The sequence below is a fragment of the Cinclus cinclus genome, chromosome 30 (genome assembly GCF_963662255.1).
Source record: "Cinclus cinclus chromosome 30, bCinCin1.1, whole genome shotgun sequence".
Classification (NCBI taxonomy): Eukaryota; Metazoa; Chordata; class Aves; order Passeriformes; family Cinclidae; genus Cinclus; species Cinclus cinclus.
This window is the reverse complement of record NC_085075.1, coordinates 2228791-2253689: the sequence shown is the minus strand read 5'-3', so window position 1 is coordinate 2253689 and position 24899 is coordinate 2228791. Positions and strand designations below refer to the sequence as shown.

General features: G+C 64.8%; 3 protein-coding genes and 1 non-coding gene across 8 annotated transcripts in view; 3 read left to right on the top strand and 1 right to left on the bottom strand.

Moving 5' to 3' along the window:
• The window catches only part of ESYT1 (extended synaptotagmin 1), a 16082-nt gene extending 7685 nt beyond the window's left edge, over positions 1–8397 (top strand). The window contains 16 exon segments of the mRNA XM_062510844.1: positions 277–281; positions 559–687; positions 1216–1392; positions 3671–3753; positions 4399–4447; positions 4855–4944; positions 6140–6235; positions 6309–6380; positions 6456–6542; positions 6638–6775; positions 6863–7014; positions 7127–7219; positions 7307–7438; positions 7515–7620; positions 7714–7763; positions 7850–8397. Coding sequence (XP_062366828.1) covers positions 277–281; positions 559–687; positions 1216–1392; positions 3671–3753; positions 4399–4447; positions 4855–4944; positions 6140–6235; positions 6309–6380; positions 6456–6542; positions 6638–6775; positions 6863–7014; positions 7127–7219; positions 7307–7438; positions 7515–7620; positions 7714–7763; positions 7850–7883 — 1493 coding nt within the window. The 3' untranslated portion in view covers positions 7884–8397.
• Positions 8398–8927: 530 nt separating this feature from the next.
• On the top strand, positions 8928–12247 carry MYL6 (myosin light chain 6). The gene is made up of 6 exons (XM_062511058.1): positions 8928–8973; positions 9245–9272; positions 10558–10701; positions 10780–10953; positions 11399–11476; positions 12042–12247. Exons 1-6 carry the CDS (start codon positions 8971–8973, stop codon positions 12068–12070), a joined length of 456 nt encoding a protein of 151 aa, XP_062367042.1. The 5' UTR covers positions 8928–8970; the 3' UTR covers positions 12071–12247.
• A 352-nt stretch (positions 12248–12599) lies between these two features.
• Positions 12600–23287, bottom strand: SMARCC2 (SWI/SNF related, matrix associated, actin dependent regulator of chromatin subfamily c member 2). Of its 5 annotated transcripts, none has more exons than XM_062510867.1 (29): positions 23153–23287; positions 22897–23016; positions 20908–20993; positions 20549–20630; positions 20361–20453; positions 20206–20275; positions 20011–20080; positions 19849–19924; positions 19629–19760; positions 19432–19547; positions 19212–19336; positions 19047–19106; positions 18930–18967; positions 18573–18703; positions 18404–18475; positions 18203–18316; positions 17236–17389; positions 17015–17107; positions 16646–16771; positions 16515–16577; positions 16024–16282; positions 15333–15494; positions 15184–15248; positions 14974–15103; positions 14729–14895; positions 14505–14639; positions 14111–14426; positions 12955–13356; positions 12600–12811 (listed from the first exon to the last, which is right to left on the bottom strand). In XM_062510867.1, the coding sequence occupies exons 1-29, from the start codon at positions 23261–23263 to the stop codon at positions 12735–12737; spliced, it is 3645 nt and encodes a 1214-aa protein (XP_062366851.1). In that variant the 5' UTR covers positions 23264–23287; the 3' UTR covers positions 12600–12734. The 5 variants fall into 5 exon arrangements, with proteins under 5 accessions (XP_062366851.1, XP_062366857.1, XP_062366854.1 ...); XM_062510873.1 differs by having other exon boundaries at positions 13234–13356; XM_062510870.1 differs by having other exon boundaries at positions 16646–16765.
• Positions 23288–24196: 909 nt separating this feature from the next.
• TRNAS-CGA (transfer RNA serine (anticodon CGA)) lies at positions 24197–24278 on the top strand. The gene has a single exon. It is a non-coding gene; the product is annotated as a tRNA-Ser (tRNA).
• The last annotated feature ends 621 nt before the right edge of the window (positions 24279–24899 follow it).

Genomic DNA, 24899 nt, shown 5'->3' with positions numbered 1-24899 from the left:
CTGGGGGGGGTTTGGGGGAAATCTGGAGGGTCCTGGGGGAGTTTGGGAGGAATTTGGAGGTGTCCAGAAGGGGCTTTGCGGTGTCCAAAGGGAATTTGGGGTGTCCTGGGGGGTTTAGGGGGTCCCATGGGGGAAGTTTGGAGATGTCCCAGGGGGATTCTGGTGGATTCTGGGGGAATTTGGGGGATCCCGGGGAGAATCTGGGGGTTTCTGGGGAAGTTTTGGGGGTGTTTGGGAGGGATTTGGGGGATCCTGTGGTTTTTTTTGGGGGGATAGGGAGGGTTGGGGGATCTGGAGGGGTCTGGGCGCGACCTGGGGGGGGTGGGGAGTGTCCAGAGGGGTTTTTGGGGTGTTTGGGGGTCCGGAGGGATTTTTGGGGGGCTGGGGTTGTTCTGGGGGTACAGAGGGATTTTGGGGGGGGGGGGTCCAGAGGGGTCTTTGGGGGTTCCAGAGGGATTTTTTGGGAGTTTTGGGGGTACAGAGGGTTTTTTTTGGAGTGGGGGGGTTTGGGTCCAGAGGGATTTTTGGGGGGTCCTGCTGACCCCCAGCCCCCCCCAGGTGCTGTTCCCGGACCCCCCCGAGCCCAGAGCGGCCCCCCCGGGACCAGCGGAGACCCCCGGGGGCAGCACCGAGGGATCCCCCCCAAGACCGAGCCGGGCCAACCCCGACCCCCGGTTCGGCACCGAGGTGGGGAGGGGTCGCGGGGGGGGGAGGGCCCTGGGGGGACCCTGGAAAGGGAAACTGAGGCACGGGGGGTCCTGAGGGTCAGGATGTAGCTCAAGGATTTTAGGGGGGTTTTGGGGGGTCCTGGGGGAGGGTCTGTGGGACGGGGCTGGGGGTCCCAGGTGATGCCAGCCCGGTGGTCCCAGGAGGGGTGTCTGGGGTCATTGGAAGCCCCCCGGCAGCTCCCGGTGGTCCGGGGGGGTTCAGGGTGATCCTGGGGGGTTCAGGGTGGTCCCGGTGGTACCAGGGCGGTCCCGGTGGTCCAGGGAGGGTTCAGGGTGGTCCCGGTGGTCCTAGGGTGGTCCCGGTGGTCCCGGGGGGTTTCAGGGTGGTCCCGGTGGTCCCGGGGGGGTTCAGGGTGGTCCCGGTGGCCCAGGGGGGGTTCAGGGTGGTCCCGGTGGTACCAGGGTGGTCCCGGTGGTCCCGGGGGGGTTCAGGGCTGTCCGGGGCCGTCGGTCGCCCCCCGGCAGCTCCCGGTGGCCCCGCGTGCAGCGCGTGCTGCGGATCCACCTGCTGGAGGCGGAGGATTTGGTGGCCAAGGACCAGCGGCTCGGGGGGCTCGTGCGGGGCCGCTCGGACCCCTACGCCAAGGTCCGCGCTGGCCCCAGCGGGTTCCGCAGCCGCGTGCGCCGGGAGGAGCTGAACCCGCGCTGGAACGAGATCTACGAGGTACCGGGAATAGGGAATGGGAATGGGAATGGGAATGGGAATGGGAATGGGGAATGGGGAATGGGAATGGGAATGGGGAATGGGGAATGAGGAATAGGGAATGGGAATGGGAATGGGAATGGGAATGGGAATGGGGAATGGGAATGGGGAATAGGGAATGGGAATGGGAATGGGAATGGGAATGGGAATGGGAATGGGAATGGGAATGGGGAATGGGAATGGGGAATAGGGAATGGGAATGGGAATGGGAATGGGAATGGGAATGGGAATGGGGAATGGGAATGGGAATGGGAATGGGAATGGGGAATGGGAATGGGAATGGGAATGGGAATGGGGAATGGGGAATGGGAATGGGGAATAGGGAATGGGAATGGGAATGGGAATGGGAATGGGAATGGGGAATGGGAATGGGAATGGGAATGGGAATGGGAATGGGGAATGGGAATGGGAATGGGGAATGGGAATGGGGAATGGGGAATGGGGAATAGGGAATGGGAATGGGAATGGGAATGGGAATGGGAATGGGAATGGGAATGGGAATGGGGAATGGGAATGGGGAATAGGGAATGGGAATGGGAATGGGAATGGGAATGGGAATGGGAATGGGGAATGGGAATGGGAATGGGAATGGGAATGGGAATGGGGAATGGGAATGGGGAATGGGAATGGGGAATGGGGAATGGGAATGGGGAATGGGAATGGGGAATGGGAATGGGGAATAGGGAATGGGAATGGGAATGGGAATGGGGAATAGGGAATGGAAATGGGAATGGGAATGGGGAATAGGGAATGGGAATGGGAATGGGGAATAGGGAATGGGAATGGGGAATAGGGAATGGGAATGGGAATGGGAATAGGGAATGGGAATGGGAATGGGAATGGGAATGGGAATGGGAATGGGAATAGGGAATGGGAATGGGAATGGGAATGGGGAATGGGAATGGGAATGGGAATGGGAATGGGGAATAGGGAATGGGAATGGGAATGGGAATGGGGAATGGGAATGGGAATGGGAATGGGGAATAGGGAATGGGAATGGGAATGGGAATGGGGAATGGGAATGGGAATGGGAATGGGGAATAGGGAATGGGAATGGGAATGGGAATGGGAATGGGAATAGGGAATGGGAATGGGGAATGGGAATGGGAATGGGAATGGGAATGGGAATGGGGAATAGGGAATGGGAATGGGAATAGGGAATGGGAATGGGAATGGGGAATGGGAATGGGAATGGGGAATGGGAATGGGAATGGGGAATGGGGAATGGGAAACGGGAATGGGAATGGGGAACGGGAATGGGGAATGGGAATGGGGAATGGGGAATGGGGAATGGGGAACGGGAATGGGAATGGGGAATAGGGAATGGGAATGGGAATGGGGAATGGGAATGGGAAGGGGGAATAGGGAATGGAAATGGGAATGGGGAATGGGGAACGGGAATGGGAATGGGGAATGGGGAATAGGGAATGGGAATGGGGAATGGGGAATGGGGAATGGGGAATGGGAATGGGAATGGGGAATGGGGAATGAGGAATAGGGAATAGGGAATGGGGAATGGGAATGGGAATGGGGAATGGGGAATGAGGAATAGGGAATGGGAATGGGGAATGGGAATGGGGAATGGGGAATGGGGAATGGGGAATGGGAATGGGAATGGGGAATGGGGAATAGGGAATGGGGAATGGGAATGGGAATGGGGAATGGGGAATGGGGAATAGGGAATGGGGAATGGGAATGGGAATGGGGAATGGGGAATGAGGAATAGGGAATGGGAATGGGGAATGGGAATGGGGAATGGGGAATGGGGAATGGGGAATGGGAATGGGAATGGGGAATGGGGAATGAGGAATAGGGAATGGGAATGGGAATGGGGAATGGGGAATGGGGAATGGGGAATGGGGAATGAGGAATAGGGAATGGGAATGGGGAATGGGAATGGGGAATGGGGAATGGGGAATAGGGAATGGGGAATGGGAATGGGAATGGGAACTGGAATGGGAACTGGAATGGGAACAGGAATGGGAAATGGAGAAACTGAGGCACGGAGGGGGAAACTGAGTCACAGCACTGGGGGGAAATGTGCATTGTTGAGGTTGGATCAAATAATTTATGGACCACACAGATAATAGTAATAGTAACAGTGACAGTAACAATAATAACATTAATAACAATAATAATAATAACAATAATAACAATAATAATAATAATAACAATAATAATAATAATAACAATAATAATAATAATAATAATAATAATAATAATAATAATTTTCCCCCAGGCGATCGTGGACGACATCCCGGGGCAGGACGTGGAGTTCGAGCTCTTTGACAAGGACTTGGACAAGGACGATTTCCTGGGCCGGTGTGGGATTGAGGGGGTCCCGGGGGGATTGAGGGGGTCCAGGGGGGATTGAGGGGGTCCCGGGGGGATTGAGGGGGTCCAGGGGGGATTGAGGGGGTCCCGGGGGGTTTGAGGGTGTCCCGGGGGGATTGAGGGGGTCCCGGGGGGTTTGAGGGGATCCCGGGGGGATTGAGGGGGTCCCGGGGGGATTGAGGGGGTCCCGGGGGGTTTGAGGGGATCCGGGGAGATTGAGGGGGTCCCGGGGGGTTTGAGGGGGTCCAGGGGGGATTGAGGGGGTCCCGGGGGGTTTTGGGGTGATGGGGGGAGATTTGTGGGGTGGACAAAGCTTTTTTGGGAGGGCCAGAGGGGCTTTTTGGGAAGGTCTGAGACGGGTTTTGAGGGGGTCTGGGAGAGTTTTGGGGTGTCCTGAGGGGTTTGGGGGTGTTCAGAGGGGGCTTTGGGAGAGGGGTCTGAGTGGGATTTGGGGGTGTTCGGGGGGAATTTGGGGATGTCCCGGGGTGGTTTCGGGAGGGTCTGGGTGGAATCTGGGGGGGCTTGGGGGGTTTTGGAGGCAATAAAGGGGATTTGGGGAGGTCCAGAGGGGGTTTTGGGGGGTCCAGAGGGGTTTGGGGGGCCCGGGGGTCTCACGCAGTGCCCCCCCCGCAGGTGCAAGGTGCCCCTGAGGAGGGTCCTGAGCGGCCGCGTGCTGGATGAGGTGGGGGAGGGGCTGGGGGGGTCTGAGGGGGGTCACCGAGGGGGAGGGTCTCACCTTTGGGGTTCTTGGGGGGGTTTAATCAAGGGGGGGGGGGTCACCTTTTGGGGGGGTCTCAGCGAGGAGGGGGTGATGTCAGCATTGGGGGAGGGTCTCACAGAGTGGGGAGGGGTCTCACCTGTGGGATCTCACTTTTGGGGTCTCACCTGTGTGATCTCACCTGTGGGGTCTCACCTGTGGGGTCTCACCTGCAGGGTCTCACCTGTGTGATCTCACCTGTGGGGTCTCACCTTCGGGGTCTCACCTTGGAGGGGTCTCAAGGGGGGGGAGGATTATCAAGGGGGGGTCTCAGGGATGTCTCACCTTTGGGGTGTCACCTTTGGGGTCTCACCCACGGGGTCTCTCCCCAGTGGCTGCCCCTGGAGCAGGTGCGCTCGGGCCGGCTCCACGTGCGCCTGGAGAGCCTCGAGCCACGGCCGAGCCCTGCCCTGCTCGAGCAGGTACCCCAAACCCCTCCCCAAAATCCCCAGAAACCCCAAACCCATCCCCAAAAACCCCAAATCCATTCCCTCAGACCCCAAAACCCCTGAAACCCATCCCCAAAAACCCCAAATCCCTCCCTTCAGACCCCAAACCCATCCCCAAAAACCCCAAATCCCTCCCTTCAGACCCCAAACCCATCCCCAAAAACCCCAAATCCCTCCCCACTGACCCCAAGCCCATCCCCAAAAACCCCAAATCCCTCCCTTCAGACCCCAAACCCATCCCCAAAAACCCCAAATCCCTCCCCACTGACCCCAAACCCATCCCCAAAAACCCCAAATCCCTCCCTGCAGACCCCAAACCCATCCCCAAAAACCCCAAATCCCTCCCTGCAGACCCCAAACCCATCCCCAAAAACCCCAAATTCCTCCCTTCAGACCCCAAACCCATCCCCAAAAACCCCAAATCCCTCCCTTCAGACCCCAAACCCATCCCCAAAAACCCCAAATCCCTCCCTGCAGACCCCAAACCCATCCCCAAAAACCCCAAATCCCTCCCTGCAGACCCCAAACCCATCCCCAAAAACCCCAAATCCCTCCCCACTGACCCCAAACCCATCCCCAAAAACCCCAAATCCCTCCCCGCTGACCCCAAACCCATCCCCAAAAACCCCAAATCCCTCCCCACTGACCCCAAACCCATCCCCAAAAACCCCAAATCCCTCCCTGCAGACCCCAAACCCATCCCCAAAAACCCCAAATCCCTCCCTGCAGACCCCAAACCCATCCCCAAAAACCCCAAATCCCTCCCCACTGACCCCAAACCCATCCCCAAAAACCCCAAATCCCTCCCTGCAGACCCCAAACCCATCCCCAAAAACCCCAAATCCCTCCCTGCAGACCCCAAACCCATCCCCAAAAACCCCAAATCCCTCCCCACTGACCTCAAACCCATCCCCAAAAACCCCAAATTCCTCCCTTCAGACCCCAAACCCATCCCCAAAAACCCCAAATCCCTCCCTGCAGACCCCAAACCCATCCCCAAAAACCCCAAACTCATCCCCAGAGACCCCAAAGCCCCTCCCATCCCACTCCCATCCCCACCTCAGCCCCCCCCATCCCTTTCCCCCCATCCTCCCCCCTCCATCCCCGCCCTCCCGGGGGTCTCCCCGCCCCGGTGCGACCCCCTCCCACCCCGCTGCCCCCTCCCCAGGTCCTGCACACCAACAGCCTCCTGCAACCCGCCCACGGCGAGGAGCTCTCGGCCGCTCTGCTCTGCGTCTTCCTGGACCGAGCCGCCGACCTGCCGGTGAGAGGAGACCCCCAGAATGTCCCCAGATGTCCCCAAATGTCCCCAAGTGACCCCCGCGGTGCCTCCCCAGCTCCGGAAAGGCTCCAAGCCCCCCGCTGCCTTCGCCAGCCTGGCCGTGCGTGACGTCTCCTTCAAGACCAAGGTAAGGGGAGGGGGCTCGGGGAGGATTTTTGGGGAGGTTCCGAGGGTCTCTCACCCTCTGCCGCCCCCTCCCCAGACCTGCGCCCCCTCCACGGAGCCCGTGTGGGATGAAGGCTTCTCCTTCCTCATCAAGCGGCCGCACGTGGAGTCTCTGGAGCTGCAGGTCCTGCCCCGTGCCCGGGGTGGGGGTCCCGCCCCCGGGGGAGGGGGGTCCCGGGGGTCTCTCGTGAGGGTCGCTGAGCTCTGCTGTGTCCGCAGGTGAAGGACGAGGGGGGGCAAGCTCTGGGCACCTTCAGCTTGCCCCTGGCACAGCTCCTGGCCCAGGAGGGACTGGCGATGGACGGCTGGGTCCCGCTGGCCGGGGGCGCTCAGCTCCTGCTGCGGGCGCAGCTCGGGGTGAGTGGGGGTCCCGGGGAAGGGGTGGGGGGCTTGGGGAGAACCCCCCTGACTACGCCGCTCCCTCTTCCTCCCTCCCCTCTCCAGGTGCTGGTGTCGCAGCAGGTGGAGGACAGGGCTGCCAGCAGAGCCCCCGAGGCGGGGGACACGGAGCTGCGAGAGGAGGAGGAGGAGGAGAAGGATGAAGATGAGGAGCGCGGGGCGGGGGGGCTGCGCCAGCGCCTGCCCCCGGCGGACAGGTGTGAACAGAGTGGGGGGCTCCAGCCACACCCCCGCACATCCCAAATTCCCCTAAGCCCCAGCCGTGAGGTGCAGGGGGGGGTTTGGGGTGCTGAGCCTGAGCCCCCACAGCCGCCCCGAGCCCCCGGAGGGTCCCCGGGTGCAGCTCTCGCTCTGGTACCACCAGGAGCAGCGCAAGCTCGTGGCCATCGTGCACGCCTGCAGGTGAGGATGGGCGGGGTGGGGGGGGCTCCGGGCAGGGACCCCCGGGGTTGAGACCCCCTCGCTGAGCCCTCCCCGACCCCTCCCCAGGGAGCTGCGGGCGGCGGCCAAGGAGCTGCCGGACCCCTACGTGTCCCTGGTGCTGCTCCCCGACCGCAGCCGCGGCACCAAGAGGAAAACGGGAGTGCAGAGGAGAACGCTGAACCCCGATTTCAACGAGAGGTGAGGGGGGGTGGCGGGTTTCCCCAGTACGGCCCAGTCAGGCCCAGTACGGCTCAGCACAGCCCGGTGCTCCCAGGTTCGAGTGGGAGCTGTCCCTGGAGGACGCGGCGCGGCGCAGGCTCGAGGCCACCGTGAAATCCACCCTGTCCTTCGTGACCCGAGAGAAGGAGGCGCTGGGCAAGGTCCGGGGGGCGTCCGGGGGGGGGTCCTGGGGAGGGTTTGGGGGGGGTCTGGGGCTGCCTGGGGAGCTCCCCTGAGCCTTTGGTGTCCCGCAGCTCCAGCTGGAACTGGCACAGGTGGATCTGACCGAGGGGGGACGGCGCTGGTGAGTGGGGCTGGGGGGGTCTCTGCGGTGGGGCCGGGGCTGTGTGACCCCCACCCCGCACCCCCTCATGTCACCCCCATATACAGGTATGAGCTGCAGGACGAGCGGAGAATCCCCTAAACCTCGGGACCGCCCCGGTCCCATGGGGAGGGCAAGGGGCACCCGGGACCCCCCCGGCTGCTGCCGCCCCCCCCCCCCCCCCCCGACCAAAGACAAGCCGGGCCGGGCCCCCCCCGCGCCCCCCAGACTGTTACGAACCTCGTGCCTTTCACCCCCATCCCGAGCGCCCCCCGGTACCGGGGACACCCCCGGGGTTGTGTGTTCCCCCACCCCGGGGGATGCTTGTTCAAGCTGCTGCTGCCACTGCTGGGATGCCCCCGGGATGTCACCACCGGGACTCCACCCGGGTGGCACCGCCGGGATATCGCCGGGATATCGCCGGGATGTCGCCGGGATATCACCGGGATGTCGCCGGGATATCACTGGGATGCCACCTCCAGGCCACCGCCGTGATGCCACCACCGTGATGCCACCGCCGCCACCGGGATGTCGCCGCGCCGCCACCGCTGCGCCCCCCCCTCGCTGCCTTCCCGGGGCTGCGTCCCCGTCCCACCCCACCCCCCGCGCTAATAAAGGAGGGAGGACACGGAGGTGGCTTCGTGTGGCTTTGGGGTGTGGGGGTGTCCCCTCTGTCACACTTCCTGGGGTGTCCCCAGAGGTGATCGGGGTGTCCCCAAAGTGGGTGCTGCTGGAGGCTGGGGGGGTCCTTAGGGTGTCCCTTTGGGGTGTCCCCAATGGGGTCCAATCGCGGGTGCCCTCAAGGGGCGTGGCCGTGCGGTGTCCCCGTGTGATGTCCCCCGTGGGGGTGTCCCTGTGGGTGTCCCCGGTGGGGTGCAGACTCTGGGTGACCTCCCACGGGTGTCCCCTGGGCTGTCCAGTGGCGGGTGACCTCCCGGGGCTGTCCCCTTGTGATGTCCCCCGTTGCGGGGGGGGGGGGAGGGGGTGTCCCCCTCGGTCTGGGGTGTCCCCGTGGGGGGTGGGGGTGACCGCTCCGTGCCCATCTATAGCCAAAACATCCCCCGCGGGAAAAAGGGCGCGGCCCCGCTCTGCCCCGCCCACCATGAATAATTAACACCCTCATTACCGCGGTGACGCAGCCGCGCGGTGACGCCCGAGCGCGCAGGAACGGACGGGAGCAGCCGCCGCCATGGTAGGCACCGGGATGGGCACCGGCACCGGCAGCGGGCACCGGGAGCGGGCACCGGGATGGGCACCGGCACCGGGAGCCGCGGGCGGGGCGGGGAATGCGCGGGGGGGCCGGGCCGGGGGTCGCGGCGGGGAGGGGTTGTTGGGGCGGGGATGGCGCGGGGGGCACCGGGGGCACCGGGCGGGCACCGAGCGCGGGCGGCCGCTCCATCCGCGGGCGATGCTGCCGCCGGTGCCACCGGCGGTGCCCGCTGAACGCCGCGCTCTCCCCGCAGTGCGACTTCTCGGAGGAGCAGACCGCGGGTGAGTGTGACCGGCACGGGGCACCGGGTACCAGGAGCGGAGCCCCCCGAGCTCGGGGCGCGGCTAAGGGACCCCCCGCGCCCCCGGCCCGGCCCCGCCGCCCCCGGCCCCGCCGCTCCCGGCGCTTCCTGCGCGGCCTCGGGCGGGGCCTTTCCCGGTGCAAAGTCCTGTGCGGGTGGGGCCGTTCGTACCGGGGGATGGGGGGTACGGGAGAGGGGGGTACCGGGTCGGGGGTGCAGGACCGGGCTGAGGACTGGGACGGGAACCGGGACCGGGGGAATTTGGGGGGTTCGGGCCCCTCCTGCGCAATTTGCCCTTATATGGGCATGGCGCGCGCCGGCCGCGCATTCCTGCGGGGCGGGGCCGGCGGATTCCTGAACGCTCCCGGTTCCCCGGGACCCGCCGGGCCCCTCCCGGGACCCGCCGGGCTCCTCCCGGTCCTCCGGGAGCCATCGGGCGCGGGCAGCATCCCGGATGGCGGGGGCCTGACCTGCATCCCGGCCGGCGTCGGGTTCCACCGGGAACCGGATCCCGCCGGGAACCGGATCCCGCCGGGAACCGGATCCCACCGGGAACCGGATCCCACCGGGAACCGGATCCCGCCGGGGATCGAAACCCGACCCGGGGCCGGAGAGGGAGGGGATTCTGAAGGGGGTTCGGGTTGCGGAGTCCCAGGAATGCGGCTGTGGGGTCCCCGAGGTGCCGGAAGGGCCGGCGGGGGGTCCCGGTGCCGGTGGAACAAATCCGGGGGTCCCTGTGGCCCGGGGGGTCCCGGCTGTGCCAACACGGGGGTCGGGGTACCCCGGGGGTCCCGGGACGTTCAGGGTCCCGGTGCCCCGGTGGTCACGGCACTGCTGATACCGAGGGAGGGTTTGTGGTTGGGGTCTCGGTGTCCCGGTGATGTTTTCACAGGGGTCCAGGTGGTCCCGGTGCCCTTGACACGGAGTGAGGCGGGGGTCCCGGGGCCGCTGACATGGAGGTCTTGGGGGTGTTTGGGGTCCCTGGGCCGCTGAGCCAGGGTGGGGTCCCAGTGCCCTGATGGTCCCGGGGTGACCCGGTGGGGGTTCCCAGTGCCCCGGTGGTCCCATGGTGACCCGGGGAGAGGAATCGGTGGTCCTGGCACTGACCTGGAGAGGGTCCCGGTGCCCGGATTGTCCCAGAACTGGTCCAGGGGGGTCCTGGTGTTCCTGGCACTGACCCGGGGGTGGGGGGGGGGGTCCCACTGGTCCTGGCACTGACCCTGGGATTCCGAGTGGTCCCGGCACTGACCCGGAGGCTCCGGCAGAGTTCAAGGAGGCGTTCCAGCTGTTTGACCGCACGGGCGATGGGAAGATCCTGTACAGCCAGTGCGGGGACGTGATGCGGGCACTGGGCCAGAACCCCACGAACGCCGAGGTCATGAAGGTGCTGGGCAACCCCAAGAGCGATGGTGAGTAGGGGGGATTCCCCCCTTCCCCACGCCCCCTCAGGACCCCCAGGACCCCCACCCACAACCCCTGTCCCGCAGAGATGAACGTCAAGACGCTGAGCTTCGAGCAGTTCCTGCCCATGATGCAGACGATCGCCAAGAACAAGGACCAAGGGTGCTTCGAGGACTACGTGGAAGGGCTCAGGGTTTTCGACAAGGAGGGCAACGGCACCGTCATGGGGGCTGAGATCCGCCATGTCCTCGTCACCCTGGGTGAGCCCCAGTGTCCCCTCTGCCGAGCCCCCAAATCCCTGGGATTCCCACCAGGAAATGGGATCCTGCTGGGAGCCCGTGTGGGATCCCGGGGATTTGGGTGCGGGGTCCCCATGGTGATGGGGTCTAGGGGGTCCCAGTGGGTCGGGGGTGCTGGAGGCACAGAAATGGGGTGTTCTGGTGTACTGGGGATCCTAGAGGTGCTGACATGGGGTGGGGGAGTCCCCAGTGTTTTGGTGGTCCTGGAGACACTGACGGGGGGGGCCAGGTGTTCTGGGGGGTCTTGGTGCTGCTGACACAGGATGGGTCTGGATGCCCTGAGGTTCCTGGAGGTGCTTCAGGGTGGGTCTTGGTGGCACCAATCTGAGGCTTTGAGGACCCCCAAAGCCCAAGGGATCCCCAACCAGCCCTGGGGACCCCCAGGGTGATCCAGATCTCCCCACAGGTGAGAAGATGACGGAGGAAGAGGTGGAGCAGCTCGTGGCTGGGCATGAGGACAGCAATGGCTGCATCAACTACGAAGGTGAGGGCTGGGGATCCCGGGGGGGATTCCGGGGGGTCCCAGGGGTGTCCCGGGGAGGGGTTCACCCACAGCCCCACCCCCTCCCTGACCATCATGTCTCGTTCCTTCCCCCCAGCCTTTGTGCGACACATCTTGTCAGGGTGACGCCGCAGGGGTAACGCCTCCCCCCGCCCCCTCCTCAGTTACTTCCAGTTTATTTTTCATTCCTTCCTTTGTTTTTTTTTTTTTTTAAATTCTCTCGCCCTGGTCTCTTTTTTTTTTTTTTAATTTTAAACAATGCAGAAAAAAAAAAAAGGCCGCCTGGTTCCTGGTTTATGCTCTCGCCCCCTTGGTGCAGCCCCCCCGTGCCCCCCAACCCCCGCATGCCCCTCTGCATGGAGCCCCCCCTGCGTGCCAGGGCTGGTTTTGGGGAAGGGGCTGCAGGAGCCCCCCCTGCCCGTGGGGCTGCCGGGTCCTCCCTGTGCTCTTCAGCCATTTTGACTTTTGGTTTTCCTGCCTCTCTCCGGGATTCGGGGTGGGGGGGCCGGCAGAGCCCTCCTCACCCCCTCCTCTCTTCTCTCCACAGAGCTTGTCCGGATGGTGCTGAGCGGCTGAAGACCCCTCCCCATCATTCTGTGTCCCTCCCCTCATCCTCTGTCCCTTCCTCACTCAATTTTGTGCCTTTTTCCTCATTCTCCTGTCACCGCCTCCACGTCCCCAAAACTCCCCCCTCAGCCCCACCGGCTAAATTATTGCTCCACGGCATCAAATAAAGTCAGAATTGTCATTGTTCCCCCCTCCTCGTGTGTGTGTCCTCCTCCCCCAGACAGACCCAGCACCACCAGGCCGCTTCTTCCCGCCCCGGGGACTTGGAATTTTTATTTTTATTGGTTTTTTAAAAAAAGAAACAAACAGAAAAAAAAACCAAACCAAAACAAAACCAAAAAAGGGATGAGGAGGAGAAGGAGCTGGGATGGGGAGTGGAGGGGGGGTTTTTGGAGAGGGGGGGAATGCCCATGTGCCAGGTGGGATCGGAGCTGTCTCATAAATAACCGGGGGGAGCAGGGGCCTGGCCCCCCCGGGAGACCAACACTTAAATAAAATCCGGGACAATCATAAAAAAAGACCAAAGCTGGGGGGGGAGGAGGAGGAGGAGGAGGAGGGCAGGGAGGGGGGGTGGAGGTCATGGCGGTGGGGGGGGTCCTTGGAGACGCCTTGCAGGGGCGGGAGGGGCCGGTCTGGGGGGGCTGCGGTATCCGGGGGGGGCCCTGCCCGGGGCTCACTGCGTGGGGGGCACGGGGGTGGCCGTGCTGGGGGTGGGCACGATGGGCTCCGGCTGCAGGGGGGGACCTTGGTCTGCAGGGAGAGAACACAAAAACGGGGTACGGGTCACAGAGAGAGAGAGGGCAGGGGGGGGCACAGGCGAGCGCTGCCCCTTCCCCTTCCACCCACGCACCCACCCTCCCTTTAATCCGTATCGCATCCCCGAAATTTCTCACCTGCGAGGAGGCCGGGGTTGGGAAGGAGGCTTCCCTGCACGGCGGCCACGATGGCGGGGCTGTGCGCGGCGGCCGAGCCCCCCGGTAGCGGCGGCAGGGCCAGGCCGGCTGGGTGGGCGTTGGGGGGCAGCCCCCCCACCCCCGGCATGCTGCTGGCCAGGGCCCCATGCAGCGGGAGGGGGGCCGGGTTAGCGGGGAAGGGCTCGCAGGGAGGGTTAGCCATGCTCGGGGGCAGGGTGGGCACAGGCAACCCGAAGGGCAGGGCCGCGGTGGCATTACCGGGCACGGCGGGGTGGCCGCTGCTGCTGCTGCTGCTGCTGCTGCTGCCGCTGCTGCCACCGCCCAGCGTCCCCGCCAGGCTCTGCGAGGGCGGTGGCTGCTGCCCGGGGAACGGTGCCGGGGCTGCGGAGAGAGGGGAAGAGAGCCTGTGAGACCCCTGCCCTTATCAGCTACTCCCCAGAGCTGGGGTATGAGGGAGAGGGGATGAGAGACCTGTGAGACCCCCCCACCCACTCACCCATCACTCTCTGTGGGGGCTGCGGGCAGAGCACCCCTGCGACCCCCACATTTATCCACGCGCCCCCCCCCCCCCCAGAGCTGGGGAAGCAGGGAGAGGAGGGGAGAGTGCCTGTGAGACCCCCACCCTTATCCAGCCACCTCTTGGTGCTGGGGAGAGGGGAGAGCACCCCTGAGACCCCCACCCTCAGCCCTGAGCACCAGAGAGAGCAGCAGTGACAGACCCCTCTGTGAAACCCCCACCCACACCCACCCACCCCTCGGAGCTGGGGCTGAAGCCCAAGTGGTGAGACCCCCACCCAAACCCTGCCAAGCACTGGGACTGCAGGGCGAGTGTCAGGGAGGAGACCCCACCAGCGAGATCCCCACCCACTCCCCCAGCCCTTGGCAGCAGGGAGAGCATCAGTGAGAGACCCCAACCACGAGACCCCCCCTCACCCAACCAACCTCCATCCCTGACCACCGGGGACAGCATCAGCGAGACCCCCACCCCCAAATCCTCACCACCAGCACAACCCTCCCCACAAAACCCCTTTGGAAAACACCAGTGACAGACTCCAGTGGCGAGACCCACACCCACCCCAGCGCTGTGGGGACACTGCCAGACCCTCCCCCTACACCCCTGGAGTCCCCCACTGACCGTGCGGGACCGCCGGGGCTCCCAGGGGCGGCGGCGGCTGCGGCGGGGGGGCCCCGGGCAGGGGCTGCCCCACGGGCTCAGCGGGGCCCACCATGGTGGGGGCGGGCGGTGCTGCCAGCGGGTGGGCGGCGGGGGCCAGGGGGGCAGCGGTGGCGGGCAGGGGCTGTGCCCCGGGGGGCAGCGGGGGCTGCTGCTGCTGCTGCTGCTGCTGCAGGTGCTGGAAGTGCTGCTGCCGGGCTCGCATCTCCGCGTATTTCAGCTGCTCCATGTGGAACGCCTGGCGGTCGGCCAGCAGCTGCTGCCGCTGGTATTCCAGCTGGGAGGACACAGGAGAGGGGTCAGCAGGGCAGGGAGGGTGGAGACAAGCAGCTGCCACCATCCCCCGGGCACTCACGGCCTCGCGTTCGCGGTCCATGATGGTTTCTAGCTCCTCGAAGTGCCGCAGTTTGATCTCCAGCTTCTTCATCTGCGTCTCCACCAGCAGAGCCACCAGGGACTTGATCTTGCGCTCCTCCACGGCCGCCAGGTGCTGTCAGGGGACAACGGGGGTGGGGGGCAGAATTCACACCTGGACTGTCCCCCACCAGCCTGAACCCCAGCCTGGACCCCTGGCCTCACCTTGGCCTTGACAGCAGCAGCAGCCAGGGCAGCAGCAGCGGCCGTTGACAGGTTCCCCTCGCCGATGTCCCGCTCCACCTTGGCCTTGCGCTCGGCCTCGGGCTCTGGCGGCTCCTTGGGCGCCTCATCCGGCCCCTCCTTCACCTCCTTCTCCTTCTCGGGCTCCCCTGTGGGCAGGTGGGGCTGTGTCAGCAGCGCCAGGGGGGGGCTCAGTGTCCCCCCAGCCCCGCCGGGTCCCCGCTCACCTGTGCTGTCACCGTCACCCTTGTCAGGCTCCTTCTCGCCCTCCACCTCCTTCCCCTTCTCCTCCTCCTTCTTGGGGGTTTCCCCAGGTTTCTCCTTGGCCTCCTCCTCAGCGCTGCCATCCCGGGGCTCCTGGGGAGTGACCAGCCCCGTGGGCACTCAAATCCTGCCCCATTTGCCCCCCCCAGACCCCCTCCCCAGACCCCCGTTACCTTTGCCTCCTTCTTTTCCTCGGTCGGCTGTGCTTCTGCCCGTGCCTCCTCTGTCCCGCTCTCCTCTGGGGACACAAACCCAGGTTCAGCCCCCGGCGCCATGCCCCCCACCCCCGGGACCCCCTGCCCGGCCCCCTGGCCCCGCTGACCGATGCGCTCGGGCTCATCCGAGGCGGTGCCGGCGATGCCGCTGCTCTCCAGCCCGAAGGCGGGGTCAGCCTTGCCCGTCACCTTGGCCGCCTCCTCCACCTTGCGGACGTGGGCCTCCACCAGCGCCGTGGGCACCTCCTCCTTCATCTTGGAGAATTCCTCTGCGGGCAGAATTCCTCAGCGGGACCCCCAGAGGGAAGCCCGGAGCCAACCCTGTGTCCCCCAGCCCTGCACATCCTGTGGGGGGGCTCAGCGCGGCCCCTCGGGCTCGTCCTGGCTGGCTATGGAATGTTCTGGAGGACTCATGCCATCTCCCTGGCAGCTGTTCCTTGTCCCCAGAGGAATCTCCACAGGACTTGGTCGTCTCCCCATGTCCCCACCAGACTCATTCCAGTTCCCTGTAGGACATCCTACAGCACTCAGCCCTTCTCCCTTTCAGTCTTCTCATTTCCCTATGGGAACCCCTATAGGATTCATCCTTTTCCCCACAGTCCCTGTCCCTTCTCCCTACACTCCCTGTCTCTTCCTCCACGTCCCTCTCCCCGTGCCACCCAACCCTCTCCCTACAGGACTCACCCCTATTCCCACAGTACCCAACTCTTTCCCCACACTCCCTATCCACTCTCCCTATGGGACTCATCCCTCTCCTCACACCCCCATCCCCTCCAGCCCCTGCCCACCCCACGTTACCCAGAGCTGACTTGGCAGCAGCCGAGGCCACGCGTGGATCCACCACAGAGGCCAGGAAGGCCACGGTGCTCATGACGGGGTTGCCCGACTGGCTGAAGGGGATGGGCTGGTAGGCCAGGGGTCCCAGCGAGGCCTCCGAGTCCTCCAGGTAGGGATCCTCGATGGGCAGGCGCAGGAAGTGCAGGATGCACTCGTCCTGCGTGCGGCTGCCCACGTGCTCCGACACCTTGTTCCAGTCATCCTTGTACATCTCCAGTGCCTGTGGGGCAGGGTGAGAAGTGTCAGAGGGGGCTGGCAGCCCTGGTCCCACATCCCCTATACCCATGTCCCCTGTCCCCATGCCCCCTGTCCTGTCCCCACATCCTCTGTCCCCACATCCTCTGTCCCCGCATCCCCTCTGTCCTCACATCCCGTCTCCACATCCCCTACCCCTCCATATCCCATCTCCACATCCCCTGTCCTGTCCCCATGTCCCCTCTGTCCCCACGCACCTCCAGCAGCAGCAGTGTCTCCTGCTCCGTCCACTCCCGGGTGGCGCTGGCGGCAGCTTTGCTCTGTGGGATGAAATGTGGGGTGAGGGGCGGTGGGTGGGAGGCCGGGGCCGGGCCCGGGGGGTGCCCACCTTGGACGGGACGTTCTTCTTGGTGTACATGTCGGTGCGGAGCCCGAAGTTCTGCATGTCCGCCGGCTTCTCCTTGCTCTTGTCGGGGAAGTTCAGCATCTGCTGCGAGGCCGAGGTCGGCTGCTGCTGGGGGAGAGGGGACACGCTGGGCTGGGGCCGCGGAGCAGGACATCGGCGTGTCCCTCCTCCTCCTCCTCCCCGCTGTCCCCCGGAGAAGCCTTCGTGTCACAGTGTCCCCTTCACGGTGTCCCCGTCACGCTGTCCCCCCCGCGTCCCTGCTCCCCGGGGCAGGGCGGCATGCGAGGGGGAGGAGGGAAGGAGCCTTCCTCGGCCAGCGGCGGGGGGCACGGACCCCAAGGAGCCGCCTACCAGCTCCGGCTTCCCCTTCACCGTCTCGCTGACCAGCTCCTCGATCTCTTTGCTCTTGCGGCCCGTCTTGGCGTCGCCGTCGCTCTGCCGGCCCTGAGGCACGGATCGAAGCTGTGCATCCCCCACCCCCCGCCCCACCCCGCGCCCGGCCCCCGCCGGGGGGACCGGGGGGCGGCAGGGGGGGGTCGCGGCTGGGCGGGGCGGCCACCCCCGGCACCCACCTGGGGCGTCTTGGGCTGCAGCGGCACCAGCCCCGAGGGCGTGTCGGCCAGCACGTGGAAGTGCGAGGTGGGTGGGGGGCCCATGGGGGTGGGCCGGCTCTCGGCGTCCACCTGGTAATTGATGAGACCCCACTGCTCCAGGAAGGCGTGGACCCTGCGGAGAGCCGGGGTCAGAGCCTGCTGGACACGGCGTGGGCAGTGGTGTGGCACTGACCATCCCTGTGCCATGGCGCTGGACACCCAGCAGTGCCAGGATGCCGCAGTGACCCCCCCAGCCTACCAGTGCCATGGAGCCACACCTCTGGTGTGGACCCCCAGTGCCATTGGAACCAGACTCCTGCCAACCTCAGAGTGTCAAAATGATTCCCCTGCCCCGGTGGCACTGGATCCCTGCCACCTCCAGGGTGCCAAACCAAGTCCTCAGCTCCACTGGTGCCAGATTCTTGCCAGTGACTGGTGCCACACTGACCCCCCACCCTGGTGACACCACCATGGTGCCACAGCAATGGCTCCACCCTGCTGGCACCAGACCCCCACCAACCCTGGGGTGCCACACTGACCACTCGGCACCACCAGCACCACACCCTCCACCAGTGCCAGGGTACCACACTGGCTACTCAGCACTGTGCCACACTGTCCATCAGAACTGAGGTGCCACACAGTCCACCAGCACTGAGGTGTCATGCTGACCCTTTGCCAGTGCCAGGGTGCTACACTGACCACTCAGCTCTGGGCCACACTGACCCAGCACCAGGGTGCCACACTGACCACTCAGCACAGTGCCACACTGTCCATCAGCACTGAGGTGCCACACTGACCCCAAGCCAGCACCAGGGTGCCACACTGACCCCCAGCCCCACCAGCACCAGCCCCGCTGTTAGGACTGGGGTGCCAAACAATCCCCTAAACACCAGGAGCAGGTGTCAGCAGTGGCAGCCCCCCGTGCCCAGCCCCTGGCCGGACCCACCGCATGATGGCACAGACATCTCCGGCCAGGTTGCGCCGGCAGGCTGTGGAGGTCAGGTACTCCTGCGGGTTCAGCCGGTACGTGTCGATCATGAAGTTACGGTAGGCCAGGTATCTGCGGGGGGGCACGGGGGGGGCTCAGAACCGGGAACGACCCCGGGGGGGGCTGCGGGCAAGGTGGGGAGAAGGGGTTTGACCTCACATTTCAGGGGTCTTGGATTTGTTTTTGCCGTTGAAGAACTCGGGCAGGGCGCGGCGCTCGATGGCGTGGACGCTGCGGGAGGAGAGGATGGGGGAGGGCTCTGGGAGGAGCCTCCTCATCCTCAGGTGATGAAGGGGGGCTCGGACCCCCCAGGCTGTGCTGGCTGTACCTGTTGTAGTCGAACCAGGCGGCGTAGCTGGGGATGATGATGTGGTGGGTCTGCTCTGTCACGTTGTCCTCGTGCAGGTCGGGGTTTTTGGCCTGCTCCCCTTTGCTGCCCGTGCCGTTCTCCTCCTCATCCTGCCCCACACAGCAGCACCCCATGGGCAAAGGGACCCCCTTCAGCGCCCTTCATCATCCTCACCCACAGCAGGATGAGACCAAGGGCCCCAGCTGCAGTCCCAGGGGTGAGGGGAAGGGCAGAAAAGAGCGTTTTTGTACCCAAGAGGGACAAGGAATGAGAGACAACCAGGTGATCACTGAGCAACTGTGCCCCCCGTGCTGGGAACACCTTCCCCGGGCTCACCTTGCCAGCTGTCTCCATGCTCTCATCTTCCTGCTCATCTGGAAGGGAGGACAGGGGTGGGTTTGGGCACTGCCAGGCCGGGGGTCCTGGGGCTCTGCTGTGGCTCCTCAGACTCACCCAGGTCTGTCATGGTGCCCCCCTTTACAGGTGCTGACTCCGAGTCCTTCTTGGTGTTGACTGTGGGGGAAAAGCAGCGCTGAGCATCCTGGAGACCCTTCCCACACTGGTGGGGACCCCAGGGGGTGGCTGCTTCCCCCCCCCCCCCCAACCCCCCCCACTGACCTGTTTTGGGCAGGGTGACCTCCTCCACGTTGGGGACGGGCGAGGGCTCGTCCATGTCCTTGGTCAGGTCCTCCTGCTCCTCCTCGCGGTGTCCGCGCTTGGATTTGTTGTAGGGGGTGGAGGGTCTGCCAAGGGAGAGACAACCTGTCACCACTGAACCCCAGGGCTGAACTGCCCCACTCCCCGACCCCCCCAACCCCCCCCCCCCCCCCCAGCTCACCCCTTCTTCGCATTCTTCTTCTTGGCCTCGGGGGTGGGCGAGGGGGAGGGCGAGCGCTTCCTCTTCTTGTAGTTGCCTCCTTTCTTGTCACGCCGGTCCGAGTCAGGGCTGTTCACCTGGGGGGCACCATGGGGGTCCAGCTGAGCAGGATGAGACCCCCACGACCCTTCCCCGAGGGGCTCTGAGCTCACTCTGACCTCATCCGTCAGTGTCTTGGCTGAGATCTTCTTCCTGCGGGTCACAGGGCTCTTCTCATCCGACACCTCATAATCCTCCTCGTTCATCCACTCGTTGAAGGTGTCCGTGTCCAGGATCCACTTGGCATGGACCTGTCAGCAGGCAGGGGGGTGGCTGGGTCAGGCCAGGGAGGGGGGCTCCAGCTGCCTCCCCCCCCCAAACCTGAGGTCCCCCCGGTACCTTCCGGGGCTTCTCCGGTGTCGGGGGATCCTCCACGGACGCCTCGATCTCGCTGGCTGGGATCCAGGTGTCATAGCTGGGAGGGGGGATATAGGGTCAGAGTGGTGCCCACAGTGATTTGGGGGGGATAGGGGCTCTCCCAAATCTTCATCCCCCCCTCACCTGTCGGGGTAGTACCCCCAGTGCAGCAGCACCTGCTTGTCACGCTTCATGACGGGCCGGACCCACTCCTCTGCAGGAGGACAGGCTGGGCTGAGCACGGATCCTGGGGATCCTCCAGCCCCCCCGAGTCCCCAAAACCCCCTCCTGCACCCACCTTCCTCCGGAACCCCCCCCAAACTCCCGTCCTGTACCCACCTTCCTCCAGGTTCCCGGGCACGGGGCACACGATGTGGGATGCGTTGCTCTTGTCCTCAGTCACGGTGCCCTGTGACAACCAGGGAATGAATCCAGTGTTAAACACTGGGATGAGCCCCCCACCCTGTGCCCCCCACCCTGGCACTGCCACTCACCTGGTGCCGCTTGACGATGTCCTTGAGCTTCCCCAGCAGTTTGGGCTCGATCTCCTGGTGCAGGAAGATGTTGGGCCGAGCCAGGCAGTTGTTCTGGGAAGGGAGGGGGAGAGCAGAGCTGTGAGCTGAGGAAGGGGGAACACAGGGGGAGTTGAGGGGGGTGTCAGGGCCCTGGGGTGGGCTCTTACCTGCACCAAGGATTTCTCGATGGTCATGAACATCTCCACGTTGCGGTCCATGCGCGAGGGATTCTGGAAATCGAAACGCCGCCTTATTGGAAGAAAAGAGCGACTCTCATGAAAGCCACAGCTCAGGTCTCCTCGTCAGCACCCGAAATTTGGGGTGGGGGGAGAGTGGGGCACATGCCTAGACCCCCCCACAGTGACAGAGACACATCCCAGCACCTATTTGTTTTGGGGGTGACAACCCCAAAATCGCCCCACCCCAGCCATCCCCAGCCAAGCCCACCCTGGGGTGTTCCCACGGAGGGGACCCCCACCCCTTCCCCCCCAAAACCCTCAGGACCCCCATCCCGATGGGTGCTCACCATCCTTGGTCGCTCTTGAATTTATAGGCGGCTGCCAGGATGTGGCACAGGGCCCCCCCCGCCTTGAAATCCAGGAAGCATTTGATCTGGAACAGGAGAGGGGGTCAGGGACACTGCCCTGCTGGGTGACGTTCCCTTGTTAGGGTAACATCCCCATGTCTGGGTGTCACCCCCTTGTCTAGGTGCCACCCCCTTGTTTAGATGACATCCCAATATCTGGGTGACAACCCCATGTTAGGGTGACATCCCCATGTTAGTTGACATCCCCTCATCAGGGTGCCATCACCTTGTCTGGGGGACATCCCCATGTCTGGGTACCACCCGTTTGTCCGGGTGCCATCCCCATGTCAGGGTGACTTCCCCATATCTGGGTGCCAGCCCATCATCAAGTGCCACCCCCTTGCCATGGTCCCCATCCCCAGGTGTGGCTGTCACCCTCCTTGATGTCACTGCCATCTCTGGGCGCCATCCCCTTGTCAGGGTCCCATCCCCTCTCCCAGGTGCCACCTCCCTGGGCTTTGTCCCCAAGCTGGGATGGAGTCCTTGCAGTGTTGTAGCACAGTCCCCAGCTGGGGACCTGTCCCTGCGTGGGGACACTGTCCCCAGGTCCTTTGGGGCTGTCCTGGGCTCTCTGGGGCAGTGTCTCCTGGTCAAGTCCCTGTCCCAGTGTTGGGGTGTCCCCTTTTGGGACATTGCTCTTGGCAGGGTGCTGTCCCTGCAGGTAAAACTGTCCCTGTGTGGAGACACCATCCCCTGCTCCTTGGGGACAGTCCCCAGGTCCCCAGCACACCAGGGCATGTCCCTGACCAGGGCACTGGCACTGGCTGCTGTCCATGGTCAGCTGCTGTCCCCGAGTCACCCGAATGCTGAACGGTGTCACCAGGGCCATGTCCCTGAGGCTCTGGGTGCTGTCCCTGCTCAGGGCCGAGTCCCCAGGTCACTGGGGCTGTCCCCAGGTGTTGGGCTTGGAGCTTTTTCCTCAGATCTTTGGGGACATGTCCCCAGGGCTATCCCCCCGTCTCTGGGGCACTGCCCCTGCTCAGGACCTTGCCCCTGGTCACCATTGTCCTTGTCCCCTTTTCACTGGGGCTCTCCCCCAAGGTCTGAGGTGCTGGTTCTGCATATTTGGGATGCTGTCCCCATCCAGGCCTCGTCCCCACCTCATGGGGACCCTAATCCCTGGGTGCTGTCCCCAAGTACTCGGATGCTGTCCTTGACTATTGGGGTGCAGTCCCCACTCAGGACCTTGTCCCCTGTTCTCTGGGGCCTTTTTTGGGGGGCTCTGGGGCCTCGTTCCCATTCAGCTTTGTTCCCAGGTTTTTGGGGCGCTGCCCGTGGGTCACTGGGGCCTTGTCCCAGGGTCATCAGGGTGTGTCCCCAGACCTTAAGGGCACTGATCCTGCTTATGAGGATCATCAGGGCCATGTCCCCAAATCTTTGGGGTTCTGTCCCTGCTCAGGGTCTTGTCCCAGGTCAGCAGGGCCCTGTCCCCAGGTACTGGGGCTCTGTCCCTGGGTGTTGAGGGGACATCCTAAGGACTGGGATGCTTTCCCTGGATATTGAGGTGCTGTTCCTAATGAGGGTTTCGTCCCCTTTTCTTTGGGGCTCCTCCCTGGATCTCCAGGACCCCATCCCTGGGCCATCCCTGCACCTTTGGAGCACCATTCCCGCTCAGAGCCTTGTCCCTGATCATCAGGGCTACGTCCCCAGCTCCCTGGGGCTGTCCCTGCTTATGGGGGTGCCATCCCCCGCTCTGTTGGGTGCTGTCCCCACGGTTTTGAGGCGCTCTCCCCAGTCTGGGCTTTGTGCCCCGTTCCTCGGGGCTCTTCCCCAGCTCACCCCAGCGCCACGAGGATCCATCCCTGCACCTCCGGGGCACTGTCCCTGCTCTGAGCCTCGTCCCCAGGCTCCCCTCGTGTCCCCCCCACGCCCCGAGGGAGCCCGGCCGCTGTGTCCCCGTGTCCCCCCGTGTCCCCCCGCGGCTCTCACCGGCAGCTTGGTGAGGGGCGCGTTGCTGACGTGCTTCCCGAACACCTCCTCCTGGAACTGCAGCAGCTGCACCACCAGGCTCGACAGCGATTTGTTGGTGGGGGGCTCGGCCTGGATGTACTGCGGGGCCGGGGGCTCAGCGCGGCCGCCGGGGCCGCTGAGGGGAGGGGGGGGCGCGATGGCGGCGCCGGCGCCGTGACAGGCCGGGCCCGGCGGGGCGGGGGGCGGCAGCGGCCCCGCGGTTCCGCGGACCTACCTTCTTGTAGTTCTTGCCGAGCCAAAGTCGCACGTTGTCGAACTGGCTGACGGTGTCCGAGGCCTCGTAGTACTTGACGTTGGGGCCGCCGTCCTTCTTCCGCACCGCCATCTTGAGCGGGCCGGGCCGCGCCGCCGCCTCCTCCCGCCACTGCCGCCCCCTGCCGGTCCCGCGCCGCCACTGCCGCGCCCGCCGTCGCCGCCGCCTCCGCTCGCTGTCCCCGCTCCCGCTCGCTGTCCCCGCTGTCCCCGCCGCTCGCACCGGCCCCGGTCGCTGTGACGGCCCCGCCGCCCCCTTTGGCGCTCTCCCGTTCCCGCACAGCCGCTCCCACCGCCCCCGCTGCCGCCCCCTGGCGGTGCCGCTCCCGAACTGCCGCCTCCGCCGCTCCCGCCCGGTGTTGCGGGTCCCGGTTTGTTGTTCCACTTCCCGCCCGGTGTTGCGGGGTCCAGGTCGTTGTTTCCGCTCCCGCACCGCCGCCTCCGATCGTTGTTCCCGGTCTCGATCGCTGTTCCCGGCCCCGCTGTCCCCGTTCTACCGCCCGCTCCCGCCGCCGGTCCCGCCGCGCTCGTCATCGCCTCCTGCTGGTCCCGCTCCCGCTGCCCCCCGGGCTCCGTTCCCGGCCCCGAGCCCCCGCTCCACCGCCCGTTGTTGGTCCCGATCCCCCCCGGGCGCCGTTCCCGGCCCCGCCGCCCGCAAGTGTGACAAGAGAGGCAAGACAAGGAGAAATGGGTTCAAATCGCACGAATTTGGGTTTCCACGGGATATTGGGAAGAAATTCCTGCCTGCGAGGGTGCTGAGGGGTGGGAATGGATTTCCCAGAGCTGCTGTGGCTGCTCCATCCCTGGAAGTTTCCGGGCTGGGTTGGACGGGGTTTGGAGCAGCCTGGCACCGGGGAAGGCGTCCCTGGCCGTGGTGGAAAGGGATGAGCCCCGGAGCGGCACTGGGCACCGAACATCGGGCACCGAGCGCCGGGAACCGGGCACCAGGAACCGATCACCGGGCGGGGCCGGGTCTATACGGAGCGCGGCAGAGGGAGGCGCGAGAGTCACGGTGGCCGAGTGGTTAAGGCGTTGGACTCGAAATCCAATGGGGTTTCCCCGCACAGGTTCGAATCCTGTCCGTGACGCCACGCTTCCCTTTTGCTGGCGGGGGACACACGTCGGGAGCTCCCCCGGTACCGACAGAACGCACTTTGCTACTCCGGTACCAGCTCTTTTAACGGCGGGAATAACGGGAACCGCCCCCCCACCCCCGGCAGGTCCTGGCTCGTCTAACGGGTGTGACCGACGGGATCCCCGCTCGCTAGCGGCTCTGAACCACGGGAGAAGCACCATGCTGTCCCTCCGGTACCGGCTCCTTTAAGGGCTGGAGGGTCAGTGAGGTCCCAGTCCTGGTACCGGTTCTTTAAGGGCTGGGAACAAGGGGGACACCTCCTCTAATCTCAGCTCCTTTAGGGGTGGGGACGGCAAGGACCCCCCAGTCCCGGGACCAGCTTTTTTTGGGGTGGGGACATGCACAGTCCCGGCCCTGGCTCTTTTTGGGGTGGGGACAGCAGGAACCCCTCTCTGATCCCAGATCTTTCAAGGGCAGGAAAAGCAGGCAACGCACTCTGGTCTCAGCTCTTTTTGGGGTGGAACAAAGGTCCATCCTTTTTGGGGAAGAGTTTTGGGGGACTTCAGGACAGGGGGAACCCCTTGGGACCCTCAACCACTCCCATTCCCTCCCAGGAGTGACATTTATTTATCCC

Coding starts and splice junctions, on each gene's coding strand:
- MYL6 (XM_062511058.1), top strand. Junction 9,273..10,557: donor CTCGGAGGAGCAGACCGCGG/GTGAGTGTGACC, acceptor AGGCTCCGGCAG/AGTTCAAGGAGGCGTTCCAG. Junction 11,477..12,041: donor TGGCTGCATCAACTACGAAG/GTGAGGGCTGGG, acceptor TTCTCTCCACAG/AGCTTGTCCGGATGGTGCTG.
- SMARCC2 (XM_062510867.1), bottom strand. CDS start 23,263: ATGGCGGTGCGGAAGAAGGACGGCGGCCCCAACGTCAAGTACTACGAG. Junction 18,476..18,572: donor GCCTGGTTCGACTACAACAG/GTACAGCCAGCA, acceptor CTCCTCCCGCAG/CGTCCACGCCATCGAGCGCC. Junction 15,495..16,023: donor TGCTGCCAAGTCAGCTCTGG/GTAACGTGGGGT, acceptor TTCTGCCCGCAG/AGGAATTCTCCAAGATGAAG.